The following is a 27,082-nucleotide window of genomic DNA, read 5'->3' on the forward strand; positions in this document are numbered from 1 at the left end:
ATTTTTTTCTTCAGAAAGAATAACACCAGTGTCTACCCTCTGAACTATCCAATTTAAATAAAAGTTCAACCAGGCTATCACCATACTCAATTAACCCATGACACTTAATTTATCTAACAGTATTGAATGAATCACTTTGAGATCTGAGAGTAACCTACCATACATTCTGTCTTTATTATTTATTATTTGCTTCTTTATAAAATCTATCTCTGTGTCAGATGGCACTATACCTTTTTAAAGAACGATATAATAAAGAAATACATGTGACAGTTGGAACTTTAATATCAGCAGCATCTCTTAAAATTCTAGCTGGAATACCATCCAGCCATGTACACTTAGAAGAGAAAAAAAAGGACAACATTTCTTTTATTGTAGAAAAGCAAAGCGAAAATAAAAACATCAGTAGCATAAGAACTACCGGGAATAATGGAAGATCAGTCTTTGTGAAAAATGCTTTTGAAGTAAGATTCATTTACATGGAGAGGGCAGAGTTTATGACCTGTGCTGCAGCCAGACTCCAGGGGCAAACTAAATTATTTGGCTTCACTTTTCAAGACTCGTGAAGCTCACTTGACTTAGAAACATTAAGGTATTCTAATATCTTAGTAATTTAATCTACTGTGAATTTGTTTTTTAATAAAACCTCTTATCAAAATCGTTCACATAAATTCCTCCTATTAGGTATTTGCAATAATAATAAAAATTCTCACCATTAATATCCAATCCTAATTTTGTTACAGTAAATGTGATTTTGCCAATAGATTGGAACACATTCAACAATTTACACAAAGATTTAAGAACTTATTTAGAATTTATTACTTTTTTCTTTTTAAAATCTGTTTTGCCTCCTTTTTACTGCTCTAGCCTAAATGTTCAAGTGCTTTAAATTTTTCATAGTCTTGCTGATCCTTAGTTCTCACATAAATCGAAAGTGCCTTATTCCTGTTTTTTAATATTTCAAATACTTTCTGATTCATGCAAGGACTCGATATTTGCTCGTCTCTCACTTGTCTAAAGGGGGCAATTTTATCCATTACTTGAAAATTTGCCTAAGCAATTAACTACTGAGGTATTCAGCATGTCACTCTCTTCTAAAACTTGCAACTTGAAAACCTGGGAGCAGACATCCTTGGTTGAAGGCAAGCGGATTTGTTTGCCTTCGAGAAGTTAGCCTAGTGTCCCTCTCTGGTTCACCAGCACATCTCCAGCTCCACTGAGGCTGGACGCCATGGAGCTTACGAGGTGATCTATCAACATTTCCTGGACATGAGGGGCACCATTTCATAGATTTTCATCTCTTAACTATTCTGAGCTCCAGAGCTGCCTCCACTGGCAAATTGCATGACCTAAAATAGTCCCTTTTTGTGTCGTGGTGTGATCAACTCCACTTAAAGCCAGTCAACTGCCTGGTTGTTACAATGCTGGAGTTCTCGCAAGAGCATCTTTCAGCAGGGATTCTGACTCTTAAAGTGGCCCTGCTGCTAGCACCAGAGCAGAAGATCTGCAGGTCCTTTCAACAGTCTCCTCCTGCTTGGATTTTGCCCCTGGACTGTCACATTTATTCTGCATGCCAGACCGGATTACATTCATAAAACCCCCTCAGGTGTCTGACTGCTCAGGCCAGTGGCATAAATCCTCCAAGCTTTTATTGGCATTGGTATTAACATTTCCGTAGTGTCAATGCCATGCTACAGGTTTGAACTTCAAAAGGAAACATCAGGTAACATATGTTCTGGTTCCCGTTATGGTGCCAGACTTGCAATGGAACAATTTTCTTTAGGCAACTGGAGGTTGGAGATTCTGTGATGGAGGTGCTCTTTTATGGTCTCACTGATGTGCCACATTACATCAACTGACCTCACGTCAGCCAATCATGACTATAGCTCATGTTTCAGACACTGGTCAAGCAGAAGAGTTAACCTGAGACTTTTCCCTTTCGCCCGCACTGCACTCCAAAAAGTCTTCTCTCGCTAGACTAGAAAAGTGTTTCGGTTTTTTTGTTCTTCATTATCATGTCCAAATCATGAACTGACAGAATAAGTCTGGTGAAACAGGTGCTCTGTCTATTAATTTTCAGCTTTGAGGAATGTGTGAAATTATTGTGATGCTGAACTAATTATGCTACATTTTTCTTTGTATGGAAAATAGCGCCGTAGTTATTAATGCAATTAAAAGTTGTCTTGGCTTTGAGATGTTGCACACTCTCTCTTTCTTTCTCTCTATCTCACACGCACACACTTTTCTCTTTCTGTTAAAATAACTGGGTACTAGTAAAATTCAGCCTATAAGCACTTAATAAGTGAAAAAATCTGGCTTTGTATATGTATCACACAATTAATTAGACTAATGTAATTTTTTATTGGCTTGTCAGTCAACTGATTTTAACCAGTTAATTATGGGGGTTAATTGGCTAAAAGACTTTTCCGGGATGAACACCCCCATAGTTTAATGAGTATTTTTTTATTTGTGAGGCTTTTTTAGGTTAAGTTGAAATTAGTTTTGAGTCAAATTGACATGATGTTGGATTCAGCATGATAAATGTAAATGGCAAAAAAACGCATTCACTCCCAAGTGTTTACCCTTCTGGCTTTTCAGTTATTAAACATTTTTTTCTGAGTTTGTTCATCTGAACTGAAATTCATTGAAGCCTGAATTTTTAACAGGAGATATGACAAGAAGAGAATATAATGTCATCTGTGTGTGTGTGTGTGTGTGTGCGTGTGTGTGCGTGTTTTTGTGTATGAGGACATAAAGGACCTGGTATTTATCACGTTATAGGGACCAAATGTCTCCTCAAGGATAGGAATACCAGTACATTTTGACCTTGTGGGGACATTCTTTAGGTCCCCATGAGGAAACAGACTTATAGAACATACGAGATTATATTTTCTGAAGATCTAAATATGTCAGTAGTAGAACAATAACACAGTATAAACACCAAGTCTATGAACGGTCCCCATAAAACATGGAAACGTGTGTGTGTTTGTGTGTGTGTGTGTGTGTAGGAGGTCTTAGGCCAGCGCACACAGTCAGATAAGGCAGTGCACATCTGTATTTGTTACATGTCATATCTGACAGGTTGTGGGTTATGTCATGATTTTTTATAGCTCTTCTTTTCTCCGTCACATGCTGCAGGGATGCTTGTTTGTCTTCTATGAAATCTTTGGCCTTTACTGGTGGGAACCTCTGCGGTAAACGAACACCTGAGGGCAGCTGCTGTCGCCTTCAACACTGACCACACACACACACACACACACACACACACGCGTGTACCATTCCCAAGGGACTTCTGTTGTTGTTGTTTTATCATTATGTTTAATTATAAATGCTACAGACAAACAAAGCAGATCGTTTCATATAAATTCCTCTACTCTTTTGGTTCCCCCTCAAGTTGCAATTAAACATGCTGTTTTTGCAACTGTACCTTTAAGACTTATGCAAGTGAAGCGTAATGACTGTCTAATTTCTTCACCTGTGAAGTGAGCAGCAGCAGTTTCCTGTTCTGGACAAACCGGAGAGGAATTTGTCTACTGTACATTTAACCCAAGGCCTCATGTCAAGAGCTCTGCACGTCACTGGACAGATGGCAAAAGCTGATGAACAGAACAGTCAGTAACCGACTGCTTTTATAGAGGAAGCTTTGAAGTCAGTATACGGACACGAGAGGGAATACATTCGTCATCATGTAATGGTAATTTGTTGGTGTGTGATTTCCAAACTCAATGGCAAATTAAAACACACACACACACACACACATTAGTGTGTCTCAGCAGCGGATGCTCTGCAGTGAATGGGTGCCGTCAGAATGAGAGTCCAACAGTTAATGCATTGTGAGTTTGCAAGACATAAATTCATCTTTAAAACATTTTTAACTTCAAACAGTTGCTTAAATAAGAGTCCATTATTTTAGCTCCATTGATGAAGTCCATCTCCTGCTGTATCTGACATTTAAATCCACCCACATATTGTTTAGAACACTGTGGACTGTTTTGGCTTGCAAAGTCATGTTAATTACTTGGGGATCATTGTAATATTTTATCAGCTGTTTGAGCTCTCTTTCTGACGGCACCCATTCACTGCAGAGCATCCACTGCTGAGAGACCGATGCAATGCCACATCTCTCTCTAAATGCTTTCCTATGAAGAAACGTATCTAAATCTTGGATGCTCTGAGGATGTACTTTTCTTTTTTCCAGATTCTCATTTTATGTATTAGTTGATGGTTTGCTGCTCAAAATATTTCTCTGAATATGACGTCACTTTTTAATGACCAGGAATCTAAACGATTCAGCAAATTTTGTACACTTGCAACATTTAAAGCATAAAGCAGGGTTATGGAAGATCTTTTAGACTATTATTAAATATAAATGTAGACTAAATAGGCACTTATAAAAAATATCAGTTTATTAATAACTACAAACCAACATTTGTTCTTAAAAAAGCAAGCTCTGGATGACAGCTCGATTCATGTGTTGCTCGCAGGTTATCCTGCTTGTCTGTTTGCTGTGATGCATCATTTATTATTACTGTCCTGTTTTGTTATATATATATATATATACTCTGCCATGCCATGCCATGTATTTTCAGTCAGTATTTTGCTCTTTCTCGTGAACACTGACCTTAACTGAGGCGAGTGAGACCTGTAGTTCTTTGGATGTTGTTGCGGGGTCTTTTGTGAGCTCTTGAATGAGGCGTATGGGGTATTTTTGGTCAGCCGGACGCTCCTGGAAAGATTCGCCACCGTTTCATGTTTTCGCCATTTGTGGATAATGGCTCTCAATGTTGTTCGCTGGAGTCTCAAAGCTTTAGAAGTGGCTTTATAACCTTTTCCAGACCGACAGATCTCAATTACTTTCTTTGTCATTTGCTCCTGAATTTCTTTAGATCTCAAGATGATCTGTGGCTTTTGAGGACCTTTCGGTCTAGTTCACTTTGTCAGGCGGGTCCTATTTAAGTGATTTCTTGATTGCGAACAGGTGTGGCAGTAAGCAGGTTTTCGATTGCGTTATCTTTGATTAATATTTACATTCGCTTGATGATCTGAAACATCAAGTGTGAAAAATCGAATTCTTTCAAAAACCCAACAATACCGCGGTCTGCGGTTAATTATTTCCCAAGTTCTTTCTTCAGGGTTCTCCAGACAGTGACATTCTTCAGATGTAGTTGGTGACTGAATGCAGCAGCCGACCAATCAGAAGTCCTCCAGCTGCGCGATTAATGCTGCGCGTGATTGTTGAGTAGTTTGAAGAGCACGCTCACGCATGCTTGACTGACACGGCCTTGCCTTACTGCCGTCTTTCACAGTTCAGTCAGATGATGTGTATTCAGAGCTCACTGGACACCACAGAACATCACTGCGCTGCTGAAAGAGCGTCCGGAGCCGAGCAGCGCATTGAGCGACGGTAACCTGAGCCTGTTATCTGCCGCAGATCAAAGAGCCTGCGATGCCAACTCTATTGTTGTTTTTTTGCGTGTGTGTTTCTCATGGGGTGGTGTTACCTGAAAAGGTAACGGGAATGAATAGAGACTTCATCCTAGCTTCTTTTTCCCTCGTTTCTCATGTTTTCTTTTTATTCAGGTCAGCTCTTCAGGTAAGCGGCGATGTCACTGCGCCCCGAAGCTTTCTGAAGGCCACAGAGAAGCTGTCAGGGACGACATTTAACATGTTGCGCTCCTATAAACACACTCACACGTGTGTTTGAGTGTGTGTACACGTGTGCCTCAGGTCTGCTGCTGCTGAATAAAAGAGCGGAGAATCATGGGAATCAAGTTTTACTTTTCTCTCTCAGATCTTCTCTTTCATTTTTGTTCTCCTGCAAGAAGCTCATCTATTATGAGAGGCTACTGCGAGCGTTATCACAAGGTTTGGTGTTTTGTGCTTGTCGGTAATCAAAGCAGCTGCTCTGAAAATCAGCCTGCAGAAATACTGTTCACAATAAGCTCAGACTTATTATCTTTTTTTTTTTTTTTTGTGAATTGGACAGTTTGAAGGGGCATATCTTTGACTGCTCGTCACTATATTTGAGCAAAGTCCCCGGGGCCGTGTTACATTGTAAAATCACCACTAAAGGATGCTCTTTGGAAAAACTACAGCACAGCAATACTGCTTTTACAAAATAGTTGCCAAATAATATTTTAAGAATACAAATCATTTTCATTATTAGATTTTGTGGTAGATTTTGGTAAAAAAAAAAAAAAAGTATTAATATCAATGTATAAATTATCCTGTTCAAAGAAGAAATTAGCAGTGGCATTACATTTATTCATATTAATTTTTAATTTAATTTAATTTAATTTAGCAGTGGTATTCAGTTTAGCATTTTTTGTACATTGATTAATTGACTAATTGATTTTGCTCACCAAAGCTGCATTTATTTCTTTAAAGCGCAATAAAACTACTTTAAACTATTGTTTCAACTGCTTTTTCTACGAACTGTACTTTATTTCTGTGATTACTCCAGTCTTCAGTGTCATTCCTTCAGAAATCATTCTAATATGCAGATTTGCTGCACATTAGTAACACTTCTGATTATTATCCATATTGAAAATGCTTGTGCTGCTTCATATTTTTAAACCCTTCTCACACAGGTCTTCCAGATCGCTTATGTGATCCTGAAAGCCGCAAACTCCCCTCGGCCCGGAAACTGGATTCTAGAGCGTTCTCTGGACGGTGAAACATTCATGCCGTGGCAGTATTACGCGATCACGGACACGGAGTGCATCACGCGCTTCAACATCGTCCCCAGAACAGGCCCGCCGTCCTACATGCACGATGATGAAGTCATCTGCACTTCCTTCTACTCTAAAATCCATCCTCTGGAGAACGGTGAGGTGAGAAACGCCTTCACTCACAGGGCAACGGCAATAAGTTGTTCAACGAAAAGGTTTCAGTGCCATTTTTAGATGAAGTCATCGTAATTAAACTCTGATGGCCATTTTACTCCCTCTCTGACTTCCTGTTTGACATCTGGCCCTGCATGTTCCCAATAATTACATAACTGAATACCAAGTAAATATTAATGTATTGACATTATTTTGCTAAAATGATTGCCTTTTTTGGGTGAACTGTCCCTTTAAATGCATTTGAATATGCGGCACGGAGGGTTGAGGAATGGAGAACCTCACAGAGTCTCGCTCCGCTGCATCTTAAGATACCTTGTTAACTGTAATTCTTAATTAGAGAAAACAGACAAGAGAAAAATATATTCACGATCAGACACACACACACACACACACACACACACACAAATGCTACACAAACTCCAATGTCCTTTTCATTCACAGCCCACTCAATAACACACACTCTCTCTCATTTACACAGATATCAGATCACATTTACATACAAACCAAACATGTAGAATTATGCGTGTTTGCATTAATACAGCTGCTAACTTCCCCACACAGTGCGTCTGACAGCTAATAGGCTGACACGAACACCCACACACGGGTGATAAATGAGATGGAAGTTCTCTTACAGTAGCGGGTTTAATGTGTGTGTGTTTGCTGAAAGTCAAATTTACAGCTGTCAGATCATAGGATTATATTCAACAGCATTGTGCGTGCGTGCGTGTGTGTGTGTGTGTGTGTGTGTGTGTGTGTGTGCCGTACTAATGAGGGAGGTGGGTGGGGAGATCAAGCCTGGACTCAAATGTCGCTCTATCTCCTTTAAAAACAGACAGCATAAACTCACACAGCACTAATTAGCACACATCATTAACCCAAGAAAAACAGCCCAGTACTGCACACACACACACACACACACACACACACACACACGCGTGCGCATCACTTCCTTCAGCTGCACTTGCATTAAAACTGTGATTGAATGTCGCTTATTTGTTTATGTACAATTAACCCACTGGTGGTCTTTGATCATTTTCGACTAAACAAAAAAAACATTTTTTACTTAATCAGAATGATACAAAACTTAGTGACTTTTTGGCACTTGCTATATATCATGGATATGATTATATAAAAAAAATTGTGATCTTCACTGACAAAAATACCCACAATAGAACATTTGTGGAAATACGAAAATGCAAACAGCTACAAATGAACAAAGTAGTATTTGGTAGTGTCTTTAAATATATACAAATGCAAAACATAATTAAAGTAATTGCCTCTGAAAATATTCTTATAAGCAACTAAGCAATATACAGCCTTTCTGGTATAGCCCTCTCTGATCTATATATATATATATCCCTCTGTATAGATCTACTGATTAAACCATTATATGTGATATATAAATATATATTTATATTATATGTGATATATATATATACCACCAGTTCGGCCTAACAAAAAGTAGTATTTTTTTTAGTTAAACGCTTGTTGTCTTTCTTACATTTCTGAATAAACAAAGTGTGGGAAAAACCAGAGGGTTAATTTAATTATGTATATGTTAGCAAGATTATGTTAAAATTTTCAGTTAATGCCCTACATCTTAAAATATACACAAACTGGTGCTTTAGCAGAATCACTCAAGATAAAGTGCTCACCCTCTTAAACAAGCTGGATTACGCACGATTGAGTAAATGATTCAATGACTCACATGACTCAGACGGTCATGCGTCGCAGTTCATCTCTTCTCCCGTTCTTTTAGATTCACACGTCACTAATAAACGGCCGTCCCAGCGCGGACGATCCATCGCCAACACTGCTCAGCTTCACCTCGGCGCGCTACATCCGCCTGCGCTTCAGAAGGATCCGCACCCTTAACGCCGACCTCATGACCCTCGCCCTCAACGACCCCCGAGACATCGACCCCATCGTCACCAGACGGGTGAGTGCCTCATCTGGAGCTGGAGAAGCTGGAGAAGGACGGCGTTGCCATCGCTCTGTGCCATTCATGCGCCATCTGTGTGTGTGGATGGTTGGAGCTAACGCCGCCTCATCCATTACCAGCCTCTCCTCCTCAGACAGATGGGTTTTAATTAAAATCATACAGTAATTAACAAATCAGCCCTCTCTTTCCCTCAAAGACGCCGTATCACACGCCTCCACCCGCCCACCTCCTCCCACAAACTCATTAACTCTCTGATTGACCTGTTTCCATCAAAGAGTATTTGCATTGAAATGCGGGATTACGTTTCTCACGTGCATTGAGCAATTTGGATAAATGAACCCAAAGTATTTAGTTCAAAGAGTCATTTTGCATTCTGAGAGGCTTAAGCCACATCGGTCGCGTATGATTACGAGGCTAATTTAAAGGTGATGTGTGTCATTCTCATATCAAAGTGCATTGTTGGCTTGCTCGGGAAGTTTAACACTGTGACTTTGTGCCACTTTAAAAACATTGATCTGTTTAAGCGTCACAACCAGCTTGACACGCGCTGTATGCATTAACAGTATAGAGTGAAAATTCGGTTGGTGTCTTTAATGTCTACGTGAAATTAAATTGACTATATTCAGTTGAGTTATTATGGAAGAGATCTGAACTGGATGATGACTTTACTGAATCATCAATGACTTGACTTTAATGGAAAAAATATCAAACTAAAAAAAAAAAGTTTCTAATCAACTTTTTAAATCAATGCTACAAGTATTACAACATAATTATTCTGTATTTTTTGTAACATTTAAATGTTTCATTTAGCACAATATTTTGCCATTGCAATATTTTATTGCCATTTTTGCTAGCAACTGCAATTGGATTGTATTCAATTGAAGTTCATCGTTAACCCACCAGTCGCTATTGTGACCATCAAGATGTTTGCTCACTCTATGACCACACTCAACAAAAATAAACACATGTGAATGCATATATTAATAATAGAGACCCTAAACATAATGTGTACCAAAAATCTGTGTTATATCGTTATGTTAACATACTTTACCAGCCCTTCGTTTTAGATCTTTGATGCAGCTATCATCTTCTCAAGGTGCAAACAGGAAATAAACAGTGACAATTTGCACTAATAACGTGAATCTTCACATATTTAATTGAGACCCTTTATGGTTTCCATATTTGCAGGAAGTGCTTCTTCAGTATTTTCAGTAAGCTTTTAAGAGCTTTATGAATGAAAAGCCTTTTTATGGTCACTATTGTGGCCGGTTGTATTAATTGGGTTGAGTTGCATCAAGTTCAAAATCGAAAGTACATCTCGGTACTTTCATGTGTCAAAACCCCGCTGACATATACAAATTGTTAGTGAAATGAATAAAGGTCCCACTTTATATTAAGTGGCCTTGACTACTATGTACTGTTGTGTTCATGTTGTACTGAGGTGGTATACGGGTATAAGGTTAAAGCGTGGGTTAAGGTGTAAGGCATGGGTCACAAGCTCAATTTCAAATGCAGACAATTTATAATAATCATTTATATTATTTGCTTAATTATAAATACTTGCAGACAATAATAAGAATGGGTGAAAGTGATTGTTTAAACCATAGTCAAGGGCAAAGTGCCCATCTAGGGTTAACACTAATCACCATAATAGTGACTTGAACAACATTAGCACACATGCTGTTTCTTGAGGTCTTGGGGTCCTGGGGTCCTACCAGCATCCTAATGACAACAAATGCTGGACCACCAGCACACCAGCGTTGCTGGGTTTTTCTAGATCCAGATCTAGATCAATTCCTTATTTAGATTTAGATTTTGGCGACTTTGGGCGGTTCACCGTGTGAAGGGAGTTCATAGATAGATACTAACTTATAGATACTTTGTTTCCAAGATTCTCACTGCTTCATCAGAACCTCTCAGTCCAGACCACAAAAAGGTCTTCCAAGTGGAAAAATAAATTAAACAATAAACCTTGATCTCCGGCTTCACACTGTACGCGTAAGCAGAGAAGAAGCAGCGCGCCAACTGTGTTTTCATACTGCCAGCGTTTGTACTGCAGTAGGCTACAGACGAGTATCTTCATTTCTGACATATTTACCAGCATTCTCCTCTGAACACCGTGTGCCATGTGCTTTGAACTGTGATATTGCCAGCATACTGGGACGCGACCGTGTCCCCCTCCCCTACACGTGCAAGTAACTTACTGTACTATAGTTCACACAATAACTTGAGCCAAGTTTTTAAAGATGTGTATGAAAAACATTGCCGACCTTGTAAGGAAAAGTTATGTCTGATCCTTCTCACATCTTTTGTGTAGGCTATCATTCTGTAAAATTAATAAATCAGCTCGGAGGTTCAAATAAGACTCTGGGCTTTGGGCTCTGTTTGTTTAGTAGCCTAATTATCGACGTGAATCGATACGAGACAGTACATGCTGTGAGGTCCAAGACAAATTTTGGAAAGAATTCCAGCAATAAAGTGTAATTGGACTGAATAACGGAATTGAAAAAGTAATCTTAAAGCTTAACAGACCTTTAAAGTTTGGGCCAAAACTAGTGAAAGTGAGGTGTTTTTGTGCATTTAGTTTTTTTTTTATATGGTGATCGTGAAACGCGAAACACATCTTCATGGTGAAATGTTTTTATGTTAATCGAGCCAATCATCAGTGTTGGAAAAAAAACGTCCTGCTTACGCATGTAGTGTGAAGCCGGCGTAAAAATGAAATGGTTAGTTTTGCTAGTTGCTTCTTGTCGAGTGGATGCAATAATTAATTTATGTATGAGTTTGAGGTTAATGTGACTACATTGCTTTTGTTTTTCAGTATTACTACTCCATTAAGGATATATCAGTAGGAGGCATGTGCATCTGTTACGGTCACGCTAAGGCCTGCCCTCTCAACCCATACAATAAGGTTTGTCATCTGAAGCTGAAGAATCTTTATCCTCAAATGATTTCATATGTGCGCTGTAATTAGGGTTATTACTTCAGCCTTACTATTATGTTGTTAATTAGAGACTAATCGCTTTTGACCTTTATAAAGCATACGCTCGCAACAGTTGCAAACATAAATCAATGATTAAAGTCTCGTTGTGTCTTATATGATCAAAATGCTGTATATTTGGTGTCCGTGTAATCCTCGTTTGATAGTCACTACGACTTCCAAAAGAGCTATTTATTTCTATTTTTACAGTACCTCAAATTGTCAAATAACTTTATGAAAATCATTTAAAGACATCTAAAGCGCAAAAAATGGACAAATATACACAATTTGACACGGATTCACGGCTTGATTCGAACTATCCGTTTCCATGGTTGCAGACACTCTGATTTTCCTTCGTCCAAAAGAGTAAATGAAGAGAAATAGTTAAAGACCTGGAATGAATGCATTTGTTTATTATTAGATCTGTTCATTTAAAAAGTATTTCATATCACTCTTCTAACCTCCACCTGTAAACATTAATCAACATAACGCTTCGCTAGTTTAGATCTGATGACAAGTGAATGTACTGAAAGGCTGTAAGAAAAGCGTAACCTGCTTACTTACTCTTTCATTTTACAAAAAAAGTATCATGTTGATTCTTAAATGTCCGTTAATGGTAGAACGCTCGTCTTTTATGATTTGATTGTCCATCATTTTGACACTGACAAGAGCTCTTAAACCACTGATCTGCTCAGCACCAAAATACAGCTAATATTAGGTCATTTTTTATTATACACATTGTAGCATGCCTCGGTAGTTCTGCATTGGGTTTGCCATCTCTCGTCGAGTTTTAATCGAGAAGCCATTCTCAACACAACGCACGGTTGGTTTGATTGACTGTTTGGTTTTGACATCAGAAATTCAGCTGTGAGTGTGAACACAACACTTGTGGCGAGAGCTGCGACCGCTGTTGCCCTGGTTACAACCAGAAACCCTGGATGGCGGGAACCTTCCTCACACGCCACATCTGTGAAAGTAAGACCAGTTCTGTCTTATTTAGGGGTGGTCTAGAAACATCGGTTCATGTTATACGACATCTTTTTTTAACTTTGCTCACTTGTGCAAATTCTTCATAAAATATAGAAGCTATTCAGACAATATGAGATTTCTGATAAACACACAGTCATTGTAGTATTCACTATATATAGTATAATTCAAATTTTCCATGATTTTGGTATGATGCACTTATTGTGTACATACATGTTTTTACATTGTACTTATATTTTAAAAAATACCTATATGTATCTATAATGAATTTTTATATTTACATGTTAACCCTCCCTTAAACCTTCCCATAACTGTTCCCAACCTTACCCATATCCAAAAGTGTTTTGCGAATATAGAATATGAGCACGATAAGTAGATTGTACTTATTTTTTGAAATACATAATAGTTAAGGACTCAATATATAAAGTCTGACCGAACAGTTTTCATTGGCGAAGCAAAAACACTTTTATGCTATATTAACTCGATTATTTAACCGCTATATTAAAGCAAATTATTCTAGTCGCCTTCTTATTACTCCATTCTTTTCACACTTTCTTGTTACTTCATTCTGGAGCGACCAAAGCTGCGGTGGCTGGCTGTAATGGGTCGTTCTTGAATTAGGAACAAAAAGATCCAGATCTCTTTTTGGACTATCAATGGAAGATCCCGAATTCATTGTGCTGTTGTTCGTAGTGTAGTGTTACTGTGTCTGAATCATAGCTGTGCCAGTATTCAGATCAACTCTTGCTCATGTGGTATTGTCATATCATCAGTGGCACGTGTCAGGAACCGCTTGTATAATCACGCGATGTCTTTACTTGCCAGAGTGCAACTGTCACAACAAATCGAAGGAATGCTATTACAACCAGACTGTGGCCGACGCTAAGCTGAGTTTGAATATTCGTGGTGATTACGAGGGAGGCGGAGTCTGCCTTGGTTGCTCCGAAAACACCGAAGGAGTTAACTGTCAGTCATGCGTAGACGGCTACTACAGGCCGAGTGAGGTGAGTGCCTTTACGGGGTTTTTAAGGCAGGGCTCGGTGAAGGGAGAGTCAAATGGTTTTTGTTGTGTGATTGAGCATGGCGTGAATATTTTTCCCAGGTGAGTCCGCATGACCCCTGGCCCTGCAGACCCTGCTCGTGTGACCTGACGGGTTCACTGCGCTCTTCATGTGTCCCAGACGAGAGCCAGGCCACCGCAGGTACAACACAACACTGTTTTTGCGCACGGAAGATGAAATAAAATGGGCCAGTGGCAAAGTGAGCTGGATTTGTTGAACAATATGTTACAGAAGTCAAATATACTTGCAAAAAATATACCCACCATTTAAAGGAAACATCAAAGGAATCTCTCAAAGAAGTATTAAATAAGCTCACAAAGGTGTGACATATTTTGCTGCAGCCTTGGGCATTGAAAAATGTTGAAAAGTGTTTCGCCTAAATATTCCGAATATTTAACCTTTTCTGGATGTCCTTAAAAGATGTTAATAAAGGAGGGAAAAGAAGTTTCTTTCATTGTATATTTGTCGTTAATGTATAGTTTATACATACTATATTATTTTTACTCAAAATGTAAAGCGTTGAGTTTCACGCAGACGTGGTAAAGCATGCATCTTTTTTATAGATGATATTATCATTTCATATAAAACAGCAGACCTCCTAAAATATGACTTTTAGTTAATTCTGTGTTAAGTTTTCCAAGCATTCATCGTACTGAGGTGTTTGAGTGAATGTGTTGAGCAGGAGCTCAGGCTGTAATGGTGTGTTTTCTGGTCTCTGCAGGTTTGGCAGTGGGCTCGTGCATCTGTAAGCAGGGATACGCAGGTGAGAAGTGTGACAGGTGTGCGTTTGGATACACAGGATTCCCTCTGTGTGAGCGATGCAGCTGCAGCAGTGAAGGCAGTGTTAACCAGGATCCCTGCAAGCCGCCCTGCGTGTGTAAGGTACATCACACCGGCCTCCCTCTGCTCACACAGCCACCATCTCTGCTGCAACATCTCTATGAACAAAATATTGCTATACTTTGGCTTAATTTGATGCTAACTTGGAATTGTGCACATATTTTATTATTATTATTATTATTATCTTATTTTTTTTTCTCCTTTGCGTCTGTGGCAGCCCATGTGGTTGAAAGTTCAACATTGCACTTATGTAAAACGATATCTGATAACTTTTGCATCGTGTGTTCTAAAAATGTGCTCTTTTTCCCCTTTGGTCATTTTAAATAAGCTTTTCTTACAGTACTTCTCGTGCAAAATTTGCCTCACAAAATGCATCGATCAGATTTTTGATTTTCTGAGAAATGTCTTCATGGAGGTCAGCGCGATTCCTCGGGTGTGTGGGTTGGGGTCACGATGTTTAGATATTTATGAATGCCAATCTGTGTTTGTGAAATCTGCTGTTCAGAGGATGCTTTTAGAGCTTCTCCTCATCGGCTAATTACAAAGAGTGGTTTCTAGAGCAACCGTGCAAGGTGAACTTTGACACTGGTTGGGTTAATTATTGAGATGCAGAAGATCACGCATACACAGTTTGTGGGAAGTACAGAGAACCAGCAGCATTAATGGTTTAACCAGCAACTCTTCCTAAAGTCCAGCACAGAGATAATTATACTCACTGATCAATTACCTCGGTGACGAGGATCTTCACTTAGCTTTCAAACGCAGCAGTCAGATATCTGTGTATAACAAGAGCAACGGTCAGAAGCACAATGGAGAATTAAAAACGGAGGAAGACAAGTTACGCTGAAGCTAAATATCTACTTTGACATTTGAGTACTGTGATGGAGTTGCAGCGTTTGTCGTAACGGGGTGGCAGGATTGGTTTCCGTCCTCTTACATGCTCTGGTCCAGTATCCTCTGGAGGATTTGCCAGCGCTGAGCTACAAAACACACCTGGTCTAGGATCACTGCGGTCCAAGAATAGTGAATGGACAGTTTCTCGACAGTAATACCAACAGATGTGCCTCGCTGATACTCCTAAGTGGAGTGAAGGGATTTCGAATCAAAAGCCGGAGCGGTAAGAAAATGCAGGTCAACTAACAGGTTTTTGAACAACTGATGGTGCGTGGACATAATCTGGTCAGTGTTCAGGACCTGAGTACTGAATAGAGGGTATGCACGTGACGTCACCGTCAGCTGGAGCGACTGCGGCTCTGCCCGCTGAGTGGCAAAAAGACTGAATACCTAAAATGAGAAAGAGCTTCGCGATTGACTGTGCAAATACATTTGACAAGAAATGTGATGAAATCTGAAAAGCTACAGGAAAGAGAAGCAAAAGATCCTGCAATTCAAAGAAACACATGGCAACAAACAAAGATTCACATTTATCAATTTTTGTTAACATGCTGAATTTTGCGGTAAAATCATACTCTATATATTGTATTGTTAGGTCCAATTATACATTGTGGCCCTAATACCTGTGCACTTAAGAAGAAACTAGATGTGTATGTAGTATATAACCACTGTGTGAGTACACTTCGGCACATAGTATCTATAGCTGTAATATTTGTGTAACTACACATATATAACAATCCATTGAATGGTTTGTGTAAGTACAAATGTGTAACTTGGTGCACTTTTTCAGCGAGACATGAAATACGTACCAACAAGTACATATCACTGCTGTTTCCAAAAGAAATAAACACTGGAGACAGTAAAACATTTTATTTCTTTTCCCACGGATTAACAGAGCTTTGATTAATAAAGCATAATTATCATAATATCAGGTTATGTCTTCAAAACAGTAAATAATGATAGAATCACACATACCCAGTTTCATGTCTATGGGTTTTCTTAGGAGGTGGGTTTGTTAAGTAGCTCACTGAGTAGAGATGTACCTGAGAGGTGAGGAGCTCTGGTAAAACTACCTTTCAACAAAACAGATCTGTGTAAAAGAAAGTTGAAGTGACACGGCTGCATCAACAGATGTGTCTTTATATCAGTTTTGCGTTTGTTAATACTATTGGGTAGGTTTAGGGTTGGATTTGGTGTAAGGTATATTTCAATTATGATTCATTTCAGCAACAGCCCATTCTTAACGGTCACAAAACAATGTAATAAAAATGTTAACAATGCCCTATTACACAGTTGTACTTACACCATTTAATGGGTTGTTATATATGTGTAGTTACATAAATATTACAGCTATAGATACTATGTACCAATGTGCACTTATACTGTGGTTGCATACTACATATTTAGTTACTACATAAGTACACAGGTATTAGGGCCAAAATATAAAGTGGGACCGATTTTCTTTCTGTATGGTGTTGAAACCAGGCACATATAAATGTCTTTGGTAAGCTGTAAGGAATATCGATTCCAACAAATTGATTATCACTTGTTTTACTAGCGTTTCCACAGCTTCCCTATTAAATCCAGTCATGCAGAAGTTTCTTTTGCTCAATCTGGCTGAAGGGCCGTGTTCAGGCCGTGCTCATTCAATTACCAGACACTTTAGATTTTAATCACGTAAATATAGTCAAATGACAACATTTTGGATATGGCCCATTAGGATGGCTAAATATGTTTGCAGCGTAAGTAACAAATACCATCTCAACATGTTTTTACAGCTCCTCTCTCAGGAGCTCTGTCAAAAAACAACTTGATTTTGGCCTGTCTAATTAATCTTCATGAGCCTCTCTTTTCTAGCTGGCCTGTCTTTTTCTGAGTGACGCATGACCAGGCCAATCAGATATAACGACGTTGCAATTATGTCACGAAGCTAGCTGTGAGTTTGTCTTTACTGTAACTTACACGTTAGATGGGATTCGCCTCATACTAACGATTCCTGTCAGATCAAGTGAGCACAGGTCGGCCGATCTGGTTTCTTCTAGTTAACCTTTTTGACATATTTCTGTGTTGTTGTTGGTCAGTGATGTCATGGACGGTGGGCAAGAAATAAGTGTTGCGGTGTTGAATTTAAAGCTGGTGACAATGAGGCTGAGAGGCAAAGACTTACAATTACATCCTGTTCAGTGGAGTTTGTGTCTAAAAAAGGTTGTTGTTTTTCTTGAGAAAGAAATACTGTCAGATGAACTATTGTTATATTGTTAAACAACAGAACAATCCATTAAACACTTCAGTCCATCACAGCCTTCCTTTCATTCCAGTCAAAAATTAAATCTGGCACAAAGGTCTGTGGCAGCATTAGCTTTCTACAGACTGCTCATCCTGAATAAGACAACCAATTAAGCAAGAAAGCACTGAATCAGAAAGGCCACCGTTCAGGTTGTGAGGCATCACACACAAGCTTGTGGTGAAATATCCTCAATATATGCAAATGAAAACAGTCTTCTACATGCTCCGGAAGAATTTCTAGATTTTCTAAGATGAACACAGAAAACTGTCAGCTGTTTTATCCGTGGCCGGTTCAGGTGTGTCATATCCATATGCATTAACTTATTGTTAAAACATATGAATATGTGGATGCTGTGAGAGGGACATCAACGTGCATGAACAATGCAGGTCCAAAAGGGACAAAAAGCCACAATGAAGGATCTAAAGAACATACTTTAGTAAGAAGAAGCCTTTAGATCTGGTTTTAGTTTAACTTTAAGAGGTGAGATAAACTGATCAAGTCTGAAGATCAATTATTGTTTACAACAGTCTGGTGCAGGAGAGCTAGATTATTATATAGCTGAATCTCAAGAAACAGACTCTCAGAAGTCTGGCTCAAAGAGAAAGTTTGCTTTACACATGAGCCCTCAGAAACAAGCTAGAGGGGATCTACAATGTCTGGAGACCTGACAACTTGTCTTGAAGCGCACAGCGCTGGAGATGTGCACCACACACAGTCAGAGTACAGGAACTTTCAGCTGAACATACTGTATACGCTGTAAGAAAATTTCCTCCATCCCTGAAACACAACACAGTGCAATGCATAATTCAGATAAAGGTAAATGCAATACGAAACATTAGGTCTTATTCTCCTGCTGGACAAGGGAGTTGCTTATTTTTGGTTCCATAAAGAAGCATTAAAGAACTATTTCTTTCTTACCTTTTTATAATCTGAAGAGCCTTCTTTTGTCTCAAAGAAACTTTTGTAAAACAGAAAGGTTCTTCAGATGTTAAAGGTTCCTTGTGGAACTATTTAGACAAAAAGGTTCCTTCTATGGCTTTGTGAAGCCCATTTGTTGTAAAGAGTGTGGCTGATTTTCCAGTCCTTCAGTGGGAAAACACTGCTGTTGTATAAACCCAGGAGGCCACGTGGACAATAAATCAGACACAAACCGCCAGAACTGCCTCTTCTTCCTCCCGTGAAGACAGCAGGTGGGAATCCTGATTGATTTCAGTCTCATCGAGGGATTTTACAATTTTCCAGCATTAGAGAGGGAAGTGAGTCTTTTGCAATAAAACGTGCAACAGACCCAGTGATTCAGGCTTTCCAGAGTAGGTAGACGCGTTTGCATGAGGGATCTGACAACCAGACAGTAGTTCCAAGAAAGCAACAACAGCCATCGATTTTCTATTTCTGGGTCAAAACTCACAATACAAGGTTAAAATGCTTCTCTGACACCTACAAATTCAGTTTAAGAGGGCAATGCCTCATTTGAACGCTGCGGTGATCTCTCAGTATCAGTCGCTCAGCTGACGTCGCCTCTGTTCTGTGTAAATTAGTCATTTCAGCTGTCGGATCGTTGTAGTCTGGATCTGTTTTCCTATCATAAAAAAAGAATTTCAATAAAAGTCTTTCAAATAGAAAAAGATCGGCCATTTCAGTTTTAATGCAGGCTTACAGCTGATCGAGATGAGATTTCTCTCAGCGCTCCGGATGGATGGGTGGATGAACAGATGAAGAGTGAGTGGAGCTGAAGCGTGTTTGGCGTTGCCTAGATGAAGAGGCTGTGATGGTCAGATTATAGAGGCAAGCGTTCGGCTCTGTTCAGTAATGGCCGGGCTCAGGCAGAGAGCCAGTGTAAATGGGACATTAAGAAACATCAGTAAATGACACCCACAGACGGGATGGACTCGCTCCAGGTGCTGCAGTCGGATGCCAGACTTGCAGATAGCTGTAATATACAGATATAAATGAAAGTGTCAGAAACTCAGGCCGGTGACTGGAACGGAAGAGTTGATCTGAGAGAGGTCCTTATACTGTAGTTAGTACTGGATTCACACAGCAGGGGCGATCCGGATTGAAGAACTGTGAGTGTGAATCTGAACTGAGCTGGTCACAAAAAAAACAAAAAAACCTTACAATTGAAAAATGATAAAATGTGTAACATATTTTCCATATTAGAATAAATAAACACAATTACACATATCAGCGTACACTCTTATGGATTTAACATAATCAAAGGCAATTTTAAAATGTTTTCCTCAAGATTAGGTTAACATTTTTAAAGTAGTAATATTTTTATTCTGAAAGGATACATTGAATTGAGAAAAATGCATCATGGTTTCCACATAAATAGGGCAGCACAACTCTTCAGCGTATGATAACAATCAGAAATGTTTCTCAAGCTGAAAATCTGCATATTGGAATGATTTGGTGAAGCAGGAGAGACTTTGTTTAAAAAATCTCACTGATGAACGTATAGGCAAACTTATTTCTAGTTACAGCTGCGATTCTGAATGGTGCACCATCCCACTTACACACACAGATGTGAAAAGGCCCTGCAGCTATTGAAATAAATGAAATGGAAGAATAATGACTTTTCCTTCACTGTGGAGGTTTGTTCACGCGCGGGTGTGTGTGTGTTTAAGTAACACACTTCCCATGGGTTAGTGCTGCTTTAGCAGTGTTTAATAGTGCATGGAGCCCAGTTTCACTCAACAGTCTCTCTCTGTCTCTCTCTCTCTCTCTCTCTCTCTCTACAGGAGCATGTGGAGGGACAGAACTGCGACCGCTGTAAACAGGGATTCTATAATCTCCGTGGAGACCGTCTCCGTGGATGCGAGAAGTGCTACTGTTCTGGTCTATCCAGCCTGTGTGCTGAATCCCACTGGGACTACAGTAATGTAGGAGACAAGCCGTTTCATTACCAGTGTGTGTGTGTGTGTGTGTGTGTGTGAGAGAGAGAGGAGTCTCGTTTCTCATTAGTTACACTATCTTAAATCTTTCCTCGGCTAGTGGGATTCAGTCTTATTAAGCAGTAATGGCTGTTCTTACACACACATGCTCACGCGATTCACGTGGATATTTTCCAGTTTAATGAGTGAGCAAAAGTAGCCGGTCATCACGTTTAGAAGTGAACTGTCGTGAGCGCGGTCTGTACACACATACACAAAGGGGACAGGAGTCAGGAAGGGTGAAAGGTTAATAGTGTACGGGGCCCTGGAATTTTGTGCATCAATTTGTGCATGTGTGAGGACAGAGAGAGAAAGAGATGCTACCAGCATCTGTCTGTACAATTAAGCTGACCTTGAGTTGTCTTTACTGAGCTCTGCTAGCTTTAATTACGGCCTTGTGTGTGTGTGTGTGTGTGTGTGTGTGTGTGTGTGTGTTAGTCCACTGCTCATGCTCTTGTGAGAGAGTGTTGGTCTTTCCAAGTGTGTATTCTGTGCCTTTGATGTACATGCACATCTTAATTACTTTAAATGTCCTTATTAAGTGGTCAAACATTGACGAGACTGTCTAACATAATGCTAGACTACACTGAAAAAACTCCTGTTAGTCTTGCACATAATTTTACTCAATTCTACGTTTTCTACAATTGCATTACTGGAAGTCCCTGTGAACAGTTATTCAATATAACAGGCTGATGAGTAAATGAATGCACACAGATGAACAGATCAGATTCATCTTCGTGTCAGGCTATAAATTCACTAACAATGCCAATTAAGTTATTTTTGTATATACATAAAATAAAGTTATTGCACAGAACGGCTGTCACAAAATCGTCTACCAGCATTCTTCAGAATACATTCCCTTATGTTCAATACATGTTTGAAACAAGTGTAGGGTGAGAGGATGATGACAGGGTTTTAATTTAGGGGTGAATTACCATTTTAATAACACTCTGTTTTAAATGAGATCACACTGTGCTAATGAGGTTTGAAATAAAACGACAATGACACGAAATCAATAACTGCTGAATGTATGCAGAAACAGATGCAGATCTTTTATTGCATTGTATTTTACAGCACATTTAAGCAGTGGAAAATAAAAATATCGTCTGTCAAGCTTAACCGAGACCAGTATAAATAAACAAAAAGAGTGAGACTTCACAGAAAAGAAACACAAAGGCATCAGTCTGCGTTTCATAAGAACATTACGTAAATGCGTGCCATTTTACGTCCGAGCTGAGTACCTCTGAGCCATGCATAACCTGAACGTTCCTCCAAACTGCCTCTTCAATCATAGTCTGGATCACAGGAAGATCAAATTTCACAACATTATCAAGAACATTTGCAAGAATAAGGATGACAGATGTTTGATTGATAACCTCTCAGTCTGGACTGATTCTTTAGCACAGGGGAAGTTTACTGTGAAGGATTATTTGGTTTAAAGAACAGTTATGAGCACACAATAATCATTTTGTTAACTAGTTACCAGCGTCTTCAAATGATTTTAGAGTCAGAAACAGTTGGAAGGGATTTTGTTCTTTAAATACTGATTTTTAATTTTGTCATTGCAGTAATGTAAATAAAAATGGGTAACACTTAACTTGGATAGTCCACTTTAGACTGTTCTGGTGTGTTTGTTTGCAGGTGACAGACATGTCAGGATGGTATCTGACAGGAGTGGATGGGGAGGGGCTTGTGTGGGCGGTGCCCAGCGGAGAGACGGCCCACCAGCTCACCGTCAGCCAATCAGATGCGCAGGCTCACCTGACAGCACCGTATTACTGGAGTGCCCCGACTGCTTACCTGCGCAAGAAAGTGAGTTTGTGCTTGTGTGTGTGTGTGTGTGTGTGTGTGTGTGTGTTAATCTGGGCCGGCACACTGTGCTGATGTATAATGTGATGACACCCTCACATGACCACAATACAGACATCATTTATCATCATTATGTTACAGGCTCATTTAGCCTTTCGTTTGCCCTTGATTTAACTTCAGTGTCTGCAGGGGAAGAGACACAGCCGGGGACTTTAAATAATGGGAGTGTGAAAAATTAAATCAGAGGAGTGTACAGAATTGTCTGAGACTTGCCTACATTTCATTTCCGACAGTGTTTATTATCGTTATCATATAATATTAGAATAGCAGTCATTACTATCAGAAACTTTACAAGTATACGTCAGCTTATTCTACTCACCCTAAACCTACCCTCTAAACGGTCTACTCTGAGAGTCCGTACACGTAAGAGCAAATGAAGGAGAATTAGTTGACGCGTTACTTATAATTAGTATATTGTCTAAAGTGGACTCAAAATAAAGTGTAACCAACATCTTACTCAGTTTTAATGAAAAGCAGCATGGGCGGAGACTAAACACTTGAGTGGTCCTTCAATCACATGACAGGGGACTAGTTAAAGCTGCTCAAAGCTTCCTCTCAATCGGTTCAGTTGATTGTAGTGTAGGTAAATGTGCACTTCATCCAGTTTGCTGAAATATCACGAGGCTGTCTGAATGAGAAACCGCTTCAAATGATTCAGTGAGAGAGCGTCTGAACTTCATTATGAACCCGTCCAGATCAAACCCGTGAAGTGCAGGGTCGTGAAAATAAGTGTCTGTTTACCCTGAAAGTGAGTTTGTGTGTTTTCCGATGTAAACATGTGCAGATGGATGTGCCGAGGTCTTTAAAAAAACATCTGAAGATGCACCTCTTCCCTAAGAGCTCAACTAATCCTCAGTCATAACGTGACATCAAATTTTTATTACTCCAGCTTATATAACTTCTGTACTAATCTTGTTTATATTCGATTTGCATGTTTACTCGAGACCTGATCTTTAAAAGACAAATGAAGATTTTGAACGAAGCACTTCGCGAGTTCTTCATCATAGAAAGTGATTGTGCCTCTTCACATATGGATTTGTTTTATGATGCCTTTATGGCTTTTTTGAATCTGTTAAGTTTTAAACGCATCGTAGCGGCAGATATCGCTCACATTTTGTTAAAATACCTTAATGCGTGTTTTAAATATGAACCAAAGGAATTGCATGCACATTAAGACCAGTAACGTACTTTAAGAAAAGGCTGTGAAGACACCAATTCATTTGCTCCTCTCCGAGCTTTAGAAGAATGATCCCACACACACACACACACACACACTCTGTGAAGGAGATGAATATGCTTGTGATTGTCCCGCGTCTTCAGATGTGTGATGTGGAAATAAACCCCGAGCTGTTAAAGTGGGTCGCCGATGTGCTTTGACCTCTGAACTCTCCACTGCTAATGATGCCATTACTCTGAGTTTCTGCCAGGCACTGTCAGCATTCATCTAAAAGGCTTTTCATATCCACGTAGATTAGGCTTCATTGACTTTTAAAGTTTTAAATGAAGGATTTATCTTCAGTGAATGCACATATGTAAAAGAAGAACCAATCTCATGAAAAAATATGCATCTCTCTATGCAAAAATAACAATAGTGAGATAAAAGGATGCAATTACCTTTATTAATCCATTTTTTTATAAACATGACCCAGACACTTCATCATGAGATTCACCGTCATATATTTATGTGTAATCGACGCAGTTTTAAAACGCGACTGATCGCGTTTGAGGATGTTTTTATGGCTTTTGAGACAGACATTGTGTACTTGTTTAACATTTAATGCTTTCCTAAAAAGAACATCACAGTAGTTTTAGGCTGACATGCACTTTACACACATTTGCAATAGTGTTTATCGGGTATGTGACATAAAAGTTGTTAAATGCTAGGGTTCATACAGATTCAGTCTTTCCACCGAGCAGCTGCATATTTGACGGGATGTCTGGTAATAGTTTATCTCTATGGCAACAGCCTCCTTCGGTAAGCTGAGACCTGCTCATGCTTCCACAGAGACATTCAGACATTTTTACATTAAGAGTTTAAATTGCTGTGGACAAAGTACACATTACCTGGAAAGTGTGGGTCTTTACCACTCTCGCTTACAGATTTCACACATAGGCTGGAGATTATGTGCAATCATGATTATGTGCAATTTGATACCCCTTCCTAAAAAAAGAGAACTTTTACCTAAAATATTCCCCAAATGTTTTTTTTTGCCACCAAGCCGATTTGTGTTTAATGAGAACGCACAAAGGGGTTGTTAATAAAGGTTAATATAATGCAAGTTTATATAATAATAACAGTTGTGTTTTATCGAAGCAATAGCACACAATCAAGATCTGTCACGCTGAACATCAGCTGCTCATTCATAAAAGTCGTTAAGGAAGACACTGCTTTTGGAAACAATGCTTAACTAAATCTCAATCATAATTGTTAAATCATAATGTCTATAATATATGCTTCGTGCCTTATGCTCACATTTAGGGGGTTAGTTTACATTTTGCAACAGAATGAACAATTGGAAGATGGATGGATGGATGGATGGATGGATGGATGGATGGATGGATGGATGGATGGGTGGATGGGTGGGTGGGTGGATGGATGGGTGGATGGATGGATGGATGGATGGATGGGTGGATGGGTGGATGATGGGTGGATGGATGGATGGATGGGTGGATGATGGGTGGATGGGTGGATGGATGCTGTGTGGATGGATGCTGGGTGGATGGATGGATGGGTGGATGGATGGGTGGATGGATGGGTGGATGGATGGATGGGTGGATGGATGGATGGATGGGTGGATGGGTGGATGATGGGTGGATGGATGGGTGGATGGATGGGTGGATGATGGGTGGATGGGTGGATGATGGGAGGATGGATGGGTGGATGGATGGATAGGTGGATGATGGGTGGATGGATGGATGGGTGGATGGATGGGTGGATGATGGGTGGATGATGGGTGGGTGGATGGATGGATGGGTGGATGGGTGGGTGGGTGGATGGGTGGATGGGTGGATGGGTGGGTGGATGATGGGTGGATGATGGGTGGGTGGATGGATGGATTGGTGGATGGGTGGGTGGATGGGTGGATGGGTGGATAGATCATATCATATTCATTCAAATTTTGATTGTTCTTATAAATATTTATGTTTAAATTAAACCTCAAGTTTTTTGACAGCCTACATTTCAATGTTTATATTTCAGGCGACAAATTAGAGTAGAGTAGGGAGCATACGATGTCCTCGTGAAGTCTCAGGAACTCTCGCAATGCAAATGCCAGGTCATAAAACTTTCTAATCAGACCAGAAGATCTGTGAGAAAGACCATTTGTTAGTCGGCCCCTTCACTTTACCCCAGCTTTCAGGCCATTTCACGCCCCATGAAAAGGTCCTGTCAAGCTTTTATTATGTTTCATTTGTGATTGCTATTTTCTGATTTGAGAATTTAAAGAAGATTGGCGATACTTTCAAGGAAGCATCTGCAACGAGAACTTCCCACACGATTGCCGTGTGTCTCTATTTGCCAGGTATGCTGACTCTGATATTATTGTAGTATTTTAAGATTTGCGTTTCATGCTGATCTGTTATGTAACCAAAGTCTAATGTGTTTTGTGTAAACAATGCGTTCTTAATTTGAATTAATTGAATTAGTTTTTTAACAATTTTATTGTTGCCTGGCAAAAAAGAAATGCTTCTTTTGACTTATTTTGAATCCTCCAGACATCTTTTATTCTAGCAGATTGACTCGGTGGACTGATAAATTAGTGAATTCACTAAACGGCCGAGTGAATTTTTTATTTAATTTAAATTTGAGAATCAAAATCAAATGAAATCAGTATTTTTGCCTTATTATATGTAGCTAAATGCATGCTGGATACGTTTATATATTCAAGGTTATATACATAGAGCTGTGTGTTATAGTTAACAGTGTGCATTCATATAAGCACACAATATAGATTTTCTATAGCTGATGTAGTTGATTTTGCAGTATAATCTGCAGTGTCTTGACCTGTCTACCATATCACTTTTACAGCAACTTTTACCAACTGTTAATATCTGGATCGTGTAGTAAGTGTTTTTTTCCAAAGGCAACAAGGCACTTGAGGTAATACTGTAAATATATCGTCTCAGCAGCATCAGCGACAGAATGACGTCCACAATCAGAGACGCAAACATGTAAGATCTCACTGGTTTCATGGTGCTTACAGAATTAGTTTCCGCCCGTCTAGACTCGACGTATTTAGCGGTCACTGGCATTCACACATGGTATGAGTTAGACTGTGTGTGTGTGTGTTTATGTACTGCATCTCTCCAGATGTGTGTAGCCTTTTGAACTTTATGTCGTAAGCACAACACAAAACAAACCACACTCTGTTTGTGGAGCTGTGTGTGTGTGTGTGTGTGTGTGTGTGTCTCTGTAGGTGGGCTCTGGTCCATATCAGGCCCACACTGG

The 27,082-nt window shown here is 39.5% G+C and overlaps 1 protein-coding gene across 1 annotated transcript in view; it reads left to right on the forward strand.

Moving 5' to 3' along the window:
• The window catches only part of lama2 (laminin, alpha 2), a 144,007-nt gene that overhangs the window by 37,217 nt on the left and 79,708 nt on the right, over positions 1-27,082 (forward strand). The window contains 9 exon segments of the mRNA XM_043219394.1: positions 6,588-6,830; positions 8,602-8,781; positions 11,606-11,695; positions 12,622-12,739; positions 13,577-13,755; positions 13,854-13,953; positions 14,534-14,694; positions 20,575-20,715; positions 22,408-22,578. Coding sequence (XP_043075329.1) covers positions 6,588-6,830; positions 8,602-8,781; positions 11,606-11,695; positions 12,622-12,739; positions 13,577-13,755; positions 13,854-13,953; positions 14,534-14,694; positions 20,575-20,715; positions 22,408-22,578 — 1,383 coding nt within the window.

Source organism: Puntigrus tetrazona, chromosome 20, assembly GCF_018831695.1.
Source record: "Puntigrus tetrazona isolate hp1 chromosome 20, ASM1883169v1, whole genome shotgun sequence".
NCBI classification, from domain to species: Eukaryota; Metazoa; Chordata; class Actinopteri; order Cypriniformes; family Cyprinidae; genus Puntigrus; species Puntigrus tetrazona.